Below are 11,868 nucleotides of genomic sequence, written 5' to 3'. Positions count from 1 at the left end.
GTGTCCTCACGCTGCAGCCTCTGCTGAGCGGACCTCTAGGTCTCCACCAGCCTCCTCTGCCTGGCCAGCTTCTCCTGTCCTCAGTTCTGAGCTGTGTCCACCTCATAGTTCTTTCTAGGTTCCCCCTGCATGAGCCAGGAAAGGGCTTCTGGTCTCTGTGAAAATACCTGTCCTCAAAAAAACTTCCAAAAACAGGGCTTCCCTGGTGGCGCAGTGGTTGAGAGTCCGCCTGCCGATGCAGGGGACGCGGGTTCGTGCCCCGGTCCGGGAAGATCCCACATGCCGCGGAGCGGCTGGGCCCGTGAGCCATGGCCGCTGAGCTTTCGCTTCCAGAACCTGTGCTCTGCAATGGGAGAGGCCATAACAGTGAGAGGCCCACGTACCACAAAAAAAAAAAACAAACAAAAAACTTCCGATAACAAACTTATGGTTACCGAAGGGGAAAGGGGGTGGGGGAGGGATAAATTAGGAGTTTGGGATTAGCAGATACACACTACTATATATAAAATAGATAAACAACAAGGTCCTACTATATAGCCCAGGGAACCATATTTAATCTGCTATAATAAACCATAATAGAAAAGAACATGGTAAGGATATGTATGTACATATGTATGAGTGAGTGTGTGTATATAACTGAATCACTTTGCTGTATACCTGAAGCACTGTGAATCAACTATATTTCAATAAAGAAATTTTTTTCCTAAAAACCTTCCAAAATCAGTCTCCCCTCTCCCCTCACTCTTTCTGTTATTTTCTCTCGTAGAACCCTGCTTGTTTTCCTTCATACTTGACACAAAGGAATATTTCCTACCCAGTTGTGATCATTACTTGTTTCATCCCTGCTTCTCCCATTCAGTTGGAAGCCCATGGGACCACAGATCCATCTTCCAAGCCACATTTTGTCAGAATGTCACCTGTGTTCAGTCACTCAAAACGCTTCATACATTCTACAGTTAAACAGATGGCTCCTTTTAGAGGTACTGGGTTTATATTTTTAAACTATAAAATGTATTTTTGGTTAGACTCCACTGTTTTCCATCAAACTAAACCCCCCAAAAGAAGATTTTTCTTCCATAATATCCAGCCCTGTAAAATGCTGGTTTTGCTGTAAAGAATTGTTCTGAAGCTTTGTCCTTGTTGCCCTAAACTGTAATAAAAAGGATTGTTTGGGCCCCATGTGTTGTCCCAATATAAGATGCCCATTTTTTTTTTATTGCTTTCTTGATGCAGAAGTTGTCACTCTGCATTTGAATTGCCTAAGGTTCTCCAGAAATACCGAGAAAAGAGAAAGCGTCTAAACCGGTTAGTCCAGTTAAGGCAGTTGAGTGGCTTAAGCCGTTGATATGAGTTTAACCAAGTGAGGAAGTTAGCAAGGCTGCAGAGCTTTCATGGATAATTCCCTATTTATTTTTTATTTTTTTCCCTTTAACTGTTCACTCTGTCTGCTGGGGATTGTAAATGGGGTCTTTTGTCTTCCCGCAGCTTGGCGAGGTGAGGGCACTGGGAGGCCGGGCTTAGATGTGAGGGCCCTGCTCAGGGAAAGGGGGCCTGAATCCTACCTGGGCTCCCAGCAGAGAGTCGCTCACAGGGTGGCTGTGAAGTTTAACTAAGGTATTACAGGGAGGGCTCCTGCCTTCACACTGTTACCCCAAAACTGGATTCGCCTCTTGGTGGGTGTCCAGCCAATAGACACAACCAAGCGAAGGGGTGTTACTACCTGCAGCAAGTAAGCAGAACACTGGAAAAGATGCTGCTCCCCAGAGCACCATCTCCCCGAACAGCACAACTGGGGCAGTTTGAAGCTCCGGGTACATGCGTATTCATGAAGGGGCTTCAGCACGGAATTGGGGGCCAGGGTCGACAGAGTGCGAGCTTTAGTTGATTCCAGTCAGGAGGGTCAACGTCATCATTCCATCCTCCACCTGAGTTGGGGTCTTAGTTCCTGCAGAACTCAAAGACAAAAATTACGTATATCCCCTTGAGGAGGAACTAGGACTCTGCTTTATCGCTGCACTGTTACTTGACTGCCTTTCCTCTGTTCCCGCATTCCTTTGTTCCCTTAAGATCATTGGCTGCTGAAACCTGTTCAAGGGCAAGCATGGTGGCCAGGCTTAGATCACAAAATGGCTTAGGCCAAAATGGCTTCTCTTGTGTCAAGAAAGCCATGCCTGGTTCTCTTTCTCCAGGGACCCCATAACCGATCTGCTTACAAAATCTGTAATATAGAAAGAGTTCAAGGTTTTCATGAATTTGAACGTGTCGCTTCCCAGTTCTGGTTTCCCTGCCTGGAAAGGGAGGGGAGTGCTGGCATGCCCACCCTCAGCATCCCCTCCACTCTGAGATTCTTCAGTTCACTTATTCCACAAATGTATGTAGGATGATAGCCAGTTATTTATTGGTTGGTGATGTGTGGCACACACCAGGGATGCCAGTGTACAACTGGACGTTTAAACTGGACGTCAGACGTGGTGGGAAGTTTGCATTTTCGTTGTTTGCTTCATTGAAGTAGGACACACAGCAAATAAACTGTGGCCTGAAATATGGGAAGTGGAGAGAGTAGTTTTCAGCAGCATCCTGAGTCCTGTCTCTCTGGGAAGATGGTATTGAATCGAAGACGAAGCAAAGAGCGTCAGAAGGCCAAGCAAGTGAGCCTGTGGAGGAAGAAGTTGGCAGAGGAATGGAAAAGTGTGTGTGAACTCGGTTAAGAGTGTGTAGGCAAGGAATGAAGACGCAGACGTAGAGAATGGACTTGAGGACACGGGGAGGGGGAAGGGGAAGCTGGGACGAAGTGAGAGAGTGGCATGGACATATATACACGACCAAATGTAAAATAGATAGCTAGTGGGAAGCAGCCGCATAGCACGGGGAGATCAGCTCGGTGCTTTGTGACCACCTAGAGGGGTGGGATAGGGAGGGTGGGAGGGAGACGCGAGAGGGAGGAGATATGAGGATATATGCATATGTATAGCTAATTCACTCTGTTAAACAGCAGAAACTAACGCGCCATTGTAAAGCAATTATACTCCAAAAAGATGTTAAGGAAAAAAAAAAGAGTGTGTAGGCTAGGAAAGGAATTTTCTCTTTACTCTTTTAGGTTCTTGGCTGAGACCACGCCCCCAACTGTAATAAAGGAGAGATTAACAGGAGAAAACAAATAGACGTTTAATAACAAGTATACCTCCTGTGTGCATGGGAGATGCCCAGGCAAGCTGAATAACTCCCCCAAAAGGCCGAAAGCATGCCCCGCCCCCTTAAATACCATCTCCAGCTATGGGAGCCTATCAGGCAAAGCCCAGTAAACAAGGGTATGGCTGTTACGCAGATGCAGATTTAAGGCGGAAACTTCTCAGTTGGTAAGAATTTCTAGAGTTTTAGTCAACCTCTCCTTCCTGGTAAAAGAGGGAGGCCCCCGACACATGGACTTTTCCCTTATAAAAGTAAATGCTCTGGGGCTTCCCTGGTGGCGCAGTGCTTAAGAATCCGTCTGCCAATGCAGGGGACACGGGTTTGATCCCTGGTCCAGGAAGATCACATGTGCCGCGGAGCAGCTAAGCCCTTGCGCCACAGCTACTGAGCCTGTGTGCCACAACTACTGAAGCCTGTGCGCCTAGAGACCGTGCTCCACAAGAGAAGCCGCCACAGTGAGAAGTCTGCGCACCACAACCAAGAGTAGCCCCCGCTCGCCGCAACTAGAGGAAGCCTGCGCGCAGCAACAAAGACCCAACACAGCCAAAAAAGAAAAGAAAAAGTCAAAGACATGTCCTATTCAGGATGGTATGAAGGAGAGGGGACAGACACAGCTGCCAGGCTCCAAAGTAAGCAGATGGTGGAGAGATTCGTGGGCCAGGAAAAGGGATTCGTATTTGAGATGAATACCAGGGCGCGTGAAGTGAGTTGATTCATGTTGGCCGAGGACACTGGCCAATGTCAGGAGACCATATTGGAGAAGCTGGGGGATTTGGAAGATTCAATAGCAAGTGTCCAAATGAAGGATGAAAGTATCTGCCAGCCTGGCACTGGGCTGGTGGGGGGGACGGGCTGCTCTGAGATACAACCTAAGGTACGGTGGGTGGGCAGGATTTCTGGGATTGTGAGATATTACTTCTTTAAATTTTTGTTGCCAGTTGATTCTCCCATCATCTCTATGACAGCAGGAATGTGAACTGCTTCATGACTTTGTGCCTCTTTGTGCCAGTGCCTAGAACAGGGCTGTGAATTAGATGCTCAGTGTGTTTGCTGAACGCAGGAAAGCATCAGGCTGGTGCTGCAGACCATAAGACAGTCTTTGGTTTGTTTGTTTGTTTGTTTTGTTTTGTTTTGGCTTGGTTTTTTTTTGGGGGGGGGCGGGTTTGGCCACACCACGAGGCATGCAGGGTCTTAGTTCCCCGACCAAGGATCGAACCCGCGACCGCTGCAGTGGAAGCGCGACGTCTTAACTACTGGGCCGCCAGGGAAGTCCTCACAAGACAGTCTTTAAGAAGGCAGCCGACTTCTGAAGTGGAAGGAAAATCAGGACCACATCACACATTCTGGGACTCCTTTTAGGAGTGAGAAACTGAATCATGACAGAGGGTTAAAATAAGGTCTGGGGACAGCCCCTCTGATGCCACCCATCCACCCCACACACGCTTCTGTGTTCCCTTGGTAACCTGCCCTCACCCTGACACCCCCTTACGTCCTTGAATATTTATGTGTCTGGCTCCCTGGTAAACTGCATGCTGTGTGCGTATGTCCTGCACAGCTATGTGCTCGCAGTTACCTGAATGCCTGGCACGTCGCTGGCGCTCAGTGAATGTGGGTTGATTCACTCACTCATTATTGTCAGTCATCCAAACTGCTGGGGTTGAGAGTGTTTAAAGGGCTTCTGCAATGGTTATTTTATCTCCCCTTGAAAGGTGGTCAGGGCAGGAAGAATTCTGCCCATTTTGCACATGAAGAAGGTGGGACCTGAAGCACTGGGTCACAAACTCTGTACTTTGGTGTCATCCTTGGAGCAGTTAAAAAAAATTGTGATACGTGAGTCACAAGAGATTCGGTTTTTGATGGTATGGGATTCTGTCTGGGAGTGAGTGACTCTGTGTGTGTGTGTGTGTGTGTGTGTGTGTGTGTATTCAGATCTGCAGACGTTTCCTATGTTCAGCAAAGTTTAAGAATTGCTGGCCTATGTCAGTGCTTTGCAAACGTTAACGGGCAGATCACCCGGGATCTACATAAAATGTAGATACTGAGTCCGCAGCTCTGGGGAGAGACCTAAGAGTCTACATTTCTAACCAGACCCCCGGCTGAGGCCGGAGCTGCTGGTCCACAGACTACACTTTCCATAGCAGCGCCTGGAGATCAGGGAAATTCTAAGCCAAATGCAGAGAAGAGAGAGCACGAAGCGTGCAGGTGACAAGGCAGGGGTGTGCTGTGGCCAAAATATCAGGTACAAAGATAGACGTATTGTGCCATGAGCCTGAAAGTGACGTTGTGATTGGATGGGCTCGCCCCAGTCCCCTCTTTCTTCTCAGTTTAGCAGATATGTCTCTTCGTGATGGTGCAACCCATTGGATTCCCCAGACCTCTACTTGGAGATAAGTGATAATCTCTCACTTTGCAATCCTTGCTACTTCTTTTGTCGAGCGCTTATGAAATCAAGATGGAATGTCTTTGTTTTCACTGCGTACACTATAAGCTCTTTCAGGGTGGGGCTGTTTTTCAGTTCATCACTCTGTCCTGTGTTTACCACAGTGTCTGCCATGTCCTAGATGTGGAGACTCCCAGGATGTTACATGGCTTAGCCCTTGAGTCCCAAACATCAAGGCTGGCAGCCTGGAGTAGTAATTAACAGTCCTGCTCCAGTAGGTGGAGAATTCTGGGTGCCAGTACTAGCTTTCCTACTTACTATCTTAGCCTAAGTTTTCTCATCTGTAAAATGGGGGTAATAACAGTTGCCACTGCTCATGGTGCAAATAAAACGACATGATACACACCAAGCATTTAGCACAGTGCCTGCATATGGGAAGAAGCCGATAAACAGTTGCTGGAAATGAACACATCAAAAAAGGGATGCGTGGTATCCTTAATGTTTTCTTTGTGTTTGGCTTTTTAGTCAGGTCTCATAAGGACACGAAAAAATGAATTCCTCATCTCGCCATTACCTCAGCTCCTGGCCCAGGAACACAACTACAGCTCCCCTGCAGGCCACCATCCTCACGTGCTATACAAAAGGACAGCGGAGGAGAAGGTCCAGCGTTGCCATGGCTACCTGAGCTCCAGCGGGAACTCTGCTGGTCACCCCCCAAGTCGCACTCCCCACACATCTTGGAGTCCAGAAAGAAGACATCACCACGGAAGGTTGCAAAAGCAGCATTTTTGTGGACGACGCAAGAAATGTATGTAAGGAAACTTTTTCTTGTTCTGTTCCTCTCTGGGCCCTCGACAGGTTTTCCCAAGTGCCATTGGGTGTGCTGACTTTGCAGGTTAAAATTGGGCTACACTAAGCCCCCACTGAAATTAATCTTGGAGATGAACCATAAATCATCCCTGTCAGACAAAAACTGGGTGATCATTTTTTCTAAGTTAAACTAGAAAGATTTATTTTCCTCTTTTAACATCTTTTACTTTTTAATCGAAGGTCCCAATGTTATTTTAGTTTCTGTACCCGTGAGAAAAGGACCCAGTCTTCCAAATGATGAAAGAAATCAGAGGTGAATTCCCAGGTGCGGTTGGGTGTTCCTTTTGAGGATTTGAGGGAAAGACTTCCCAGTTAACAAGAATACTGGCACCTGATTGGAGGTGGCGATGAAACATAAGGACCCTTGGACTTGATTTGTGACCCGGGCCCAACCGTCTGCATTTTTCAAACCAGCAGTGTCCAATAGAAATATAACACCTGCCCCAAATGTAATTTTACATTTTTTAAATCCCACATTAAAAAATGTTTAAATGGGTAAATTAATATTAATAATATATTTAACACAATATATACAAAATATCTCAACATGTCATCAATATAATCAATGAAAACAAATTAAAATGAAGTATTTTATATTCTTTTTTCATATGAAGTTTTGGAAATCTATGTATTTAACACTTCGAGAACAATTTCAAATCAGACAATAAATTCTCACCAGAAATACTTCATCTGTATCTCGATTTCATAAAATTTCAAGTTTAAAAGTAGACTTACATAGTCAGACTGTTCCAAATATGCTTAAGGTTTTCAACAGCTGAAACAAATATTACTTTTTAAGTGTAAAACAAAATGAATAAAAATTCAATAAAATTAAAAATTTGGTTCCTTCAGTGGCGCCAGCCCCATTTCAAAGTCTCAGGAGCCGTAAGCAGCACATGACTAGCCAGTTGGACAGAGCAGCCAGGTGATATCCACGGAGAAGAGGAAGTGGTATCCCTGCCGTGCCGATCAGGAGGAAAATGCAAGACACTTTCTACCATTTTAATTCGTTTTGGGGATTTGGGTGTAACTGAAACATCCTTTTTAAAGAACATCTATTTGGCATGAATTTTATACTAGTAGTGGCATTAATTAATGATAGTAATGATATTTATAGTGGCAGTGATATGTATTTGATATGAGATGTAAAAGCTAATCTTTAGAGCAAACTTATGGTTGGATATTATACTCTTTTCATTGATGAGGAAACAAACTCAGAGTCATTTATCAAAATGGCGTACTTGAGGTTTTAACTCTAACTCTCAATGATTTGATGTTTTAATTTCTCTCTGGGGAGCGTTGACTTCACTATAATGACTATACCAGTTGTTCAAGTATTAAAATATATCTATATTAGTAGTACGTACTGTCCTGAGCTTTTCAAATGCGTTTTCCTTCCCAGCAACCCTTGGATCTGTCACAGCCCATTAACTAAAGGGGTCGTGCTTAATCCAACGGGTACTTCCGGGTCTCTGCTCAGAGACTGTGGCCAGTATCCATGCCTGCACCTTATCTGTTACAAAGTATTAATTTTAAATATCACTTCTGACTATGCTGTCTCCCCAGCAGCTAAATTAATATCAGGTCAAAGAGCCCTTATTGACCACTTATTTTGTGCTACATTAAAGTTTGTGTTGATGAAACGAGAACATGGGCAGTGTTCTACAGGATACATATTTCTAAATTTTATTTAGAAAATAATATACAAAGTGTGATAATGAATTCAGAAGCAAAGGATAATGTCTTGTTTCTGCAGTTTCTTGACAATAAAATAAAATGAGCATTTCCTTCCCACAATACTGATTTTTCTTGACCCACTCTTCCAACCAGAATTGTAGCTTGTTTTCTTTGACTCTTTAGAAGAACATTTTTGAGTTACTGAATCCATTTGTCCATCCGTCCATCCATCCATCCATCCATCCATCCATCCATCCATCCATCCATCCAACCAGCCTTCTTTTGACAGAATCTCTCTTGACCATAGATTAGGTCCTTAGCCCCAGGACAGGTACCAGTGGCATCATTTATCAGGAGATGAGTGAAGTGTTGGTTACATGGTCTCTGTCCTCCCCTTGTTTAGATTTCTGTCTGTGTCCCCTGGATGATCTCTGCTGATAGCCCTCCAAATGCTCTTCTGTTCCTTGTAGATGCCCCTAAGCCTCCCACAGAGGATACCTATCTCATGTTTGATGAATACGGGAGCACAGGGCGGCCCAGAAGATCAGCTGGAAAGTCACACAAAGGCCTAAACGTGGAAACCCTTGTGGTAGCAGATAAGAAAATGGTGGAAAAGCATGGCAAGGCCAATGTCACCACGTACATTCTCACGGTCATGAACATGGTAAGAGAGATTGTCAGGACCCCAACCCCCTGCCTCTCCAAGATAGCTAAAAATCATGGAATTCCCTCGCATGGGTTGAATAGCAGGTGTAGCCACATGATTTTATTGAAAAAAATTAAATTTGGAGGAAATTGGCTTCATACCTACATGTATTTGGTAAAATCAAAACATACATGCTTATATATATGTCTGATCTCCCCTGGCAGTTTCGGAAATTTTCAAATTTTGTTTCTTTTACTTTTGTTTGATTTCAATTTGTTCCAACAGGTTTCCAGCCTCTTTAAAGATGGGACCATTGGAAGTGATATAAACATTGTTGTAGTCAGCCTCATTCTTCTGGAACAAGAACCTGTAAGTGCCAAACTTCATTTACTTCATCATTCATCCTGCCATTCAGAATACACTTATTGAACACCTACTATGTGCCAACCCATGTCATTGTCATTAGAAATTCAAATTGGAAAATTTCAAATTACCCTCAAGGAAAGTACAATCTAATAGGGTTGTGCATTTAAATACTGAAACATCACAAAATAATTATTTATATATAAACATACAATATATATGCAATATATATTTTTCAATATACGGTGATATCCAATATGATTAAATGTGCATATATAATATGAATACAAAAGTAAAGTATGGATATTACGTTATATAAATATTATGGAAGCTTCACAAGGAAAGTGCATTTGGTAAGAGCTTTAAGAGTTAGCTGGATTTTGCAAGTTGGAGATGCTGGGTAGGTACAGAGGGTATTTTGAAAATATACTGGAAATAAGTCATCTGAAAATTCTGGTGGTAAACCTACTGTCTCCCAAAACCAACCACCTTAGGTACTACAGAAACTGAACAAGGAATATTTAACTGCCCTTGACCTGCTAACAGTGAGATGCAAGACAGAACATATAATAAAGTGTTAAGTTGCATGGCGCCTACTGCTTTGTAGCATTTTGATGTTGAAACTATATTTTCTGAGGTGGGGATTACCAATACAACTATTTTTAAGTCCCCTGAGGCTTTTCCTCTCCATCTGTAACTCCAGTAATGAATGGACAAAGCAGAGAGTCAGAGACCAGACAAAAATGAACCTAACTGCCCAGGTCTATAGCGCTACAGAGGTTAACAACGTATCAAATTATTCTTAGAATTTTGGAAGGGCAGAAAAGGTGTGTGTTGTTCGGGAGACCCTTCTGTCTAACTTACCACTCACACTTTGCCCAAGGACTCAAAGACAGCAACCTCCTAATTCACTGATAATTAAAGATTTTGCCTAAAAACCCTCAATTTGACCCAAGTCAATAGTTCTGAGAAAACATTTTGATAAAAATTATTTGAAGACTAAGTCCTTTCTTATTCTTTAGAATATTGTGGCTATTTGTTTCTTCATCCATTCAGCGAGCTTTCATTTTATTGGTTGATGGATTGTAACCTATGATGTGCCGAGCCCTTGGCTGGAAATTTTGACATAGGGGTAAACAAGCTATGGTCAGTACCGTCCTCATGCTTTGTTGAAGAAGCCATGGAACTTTATCCCCATTAATTAATAATTATGTTCTAAAAGTAATAACAGTTCTATAAATATGGTACCAGCGTGAGATGAACAAAGGTGTTTCTAACTGATGCCAGTTTATTTGTTGTGGAAACACGGTTGGTCATAAAGCACACTACTGAAACTCTGTAGTAACTATCAATACTGTGAGCATTTACCCAAAATATTTTTAGTTTTTTTTTTTAACACCAGTATGTCCAGCCTTAGCTCAAATGTTTTCCTCTGCTGACCCTTCCCCCAGAAACAAGATGCTTCTGTGTTTGCCTGTACAAATGGAATGATGTAACATTCTCATCTCTGTGACAAATTCACACTTTAATTTGTGTGGGTTTCCCATAGGGAGGATTATTGATCAACCATCATGCAGACCAATCTCTGAATAGTTTTTGTCAGTGGCAGTCTGCCCTCATTGGAAAGAATGGGAAGAGGCATGACCACGCCATCTTACTCACGGGATTTGATATCTGTTCCTGGAAGAACGAACCATGTGATACTCTAGGTATGATATGAGCAAATGCTTCATGCACACCCATGTTAGCTAAAAACACAGTCTGGAAACTTTCTATTGGGTGGATGGCCCTCAGGTTTCTTAATAAGGAGACTTAATCTGCAAATTGTGGAGTATCTTCATTGTACCCTCTGCTGAATTTTGTTCTTTTTAACTGAGCTCAGTGTGGAATGGGGACCCCTTTACTTTATTCCTGTTGTGTTTTTCTTTAAACCTTTTGATGATCCTTTAGGCATGAGATAAATTGTCATGTAACTACACAAGTTGTAGGTTATTCCATAAGCATCTTGACTGCAGAACTGGATAGCTGAAAAGAACTTGACTGGTCTCCGTGGCATTCAACTGTGGCCCCTAGGTAGCACGCTTCTTTTAGAAAGTTACTTGAACTTTGAAGGACTCAGCTCTTCCATATTTGTAAAAGACAGTGAATTAGAACTCTATCTTTCACATCTATATTATATTTTCTAGTATAGTCTGTTGCACACAGTAGGAATTCAACAATTTTTTTTAATGAATTGATGCTCATCTAGATCGGGGTGGGCAAATGTTTTCTGTAAAGGGCAAGACAGTAAATATGTTAGGCTTTGCGTGTGTCATATAAGCTCTGTTGAAACTATTCACTTCCACTGTATTAGTGAAAAAGACAGTATGTAAACAAGTGAGCATGGCTGTGTTCCAATAAAGCTTCCTTTACTAAAACAGGCAGTGGGAACCATATTTTTCAGACACAACTGATAGTCCAGATTGATGGTAAAAATTTGGGGGTACTGAGAAAAGTTTACATGATTTACTCCCATTTTTTCCTCAAAATATATTTTTCCTTGAAGTGCTTTATAATCCTTCATAATATATTAAAGATAAAAGTAGATTAGACTTTAATGGGCTTCCCTGACGGCACAGTGGTTAAGAATCCACCTGCCAATGCAAGGGACACGGGTTCGAACCCTGGTCCGGGAAGATCCCACATGCCGCGGAGCAACTAAGCCCGTGCGCCACAACTACTGATCCTGTGCTCTAGAGCCCGC

General features: G+C 43.2%; 1 protein-coding gene across 1 annotated transcript in view; it reads left to right on the top strand.

The window, feature by feature from the left end:
* Nucleotides 1–5,646: 5,646 nt before the first annotated feature.
* The window catches only part of ADAMTS18 (ADAM metallopeptidase with thrombospondin type 1 motif 18), an 81,475-nt gene continuing 75,253 nt past the window's right edge, over nt 5,647–11,868 (top strand). Inside the window, 3 exon segments of the mRNA XM_089903331.1 lie at nt 5,647–6,381; nt 8,587–9,131; nt 10,675–10,834. Of these exon segments, the coding sequence (XP_089759457.1) occupies nt 6,120–6,381; nt 8,587–9,131; nt 10,675–10,834 (967 nt within the window). The 5' untranslated portion in view covers nt 5,647–6,119.

This window comes from Delphinapterus leucas, chromosome 20, assembly GCF_059928025.1.
Source record: "Delphinapterus leucas isolate spDelLeu-1000000601 "Yukka" chromosome 20, BTC_Dleu_Yukka2, whole genome shotgun sequence".
In the NCBI taxonomy this organism is placed as follows: Eukaryota; Metazoa; Chordata; class Mammalia; order Artiodactyla; family Monodontidae; genus Delphinapterus; species Delphinapterus leucas.
The sequence above is the reverse complement of the archived record's forward strand: the minus strand, read 5'-3'. Positions and strand labels throughout refer to the sequence as shown.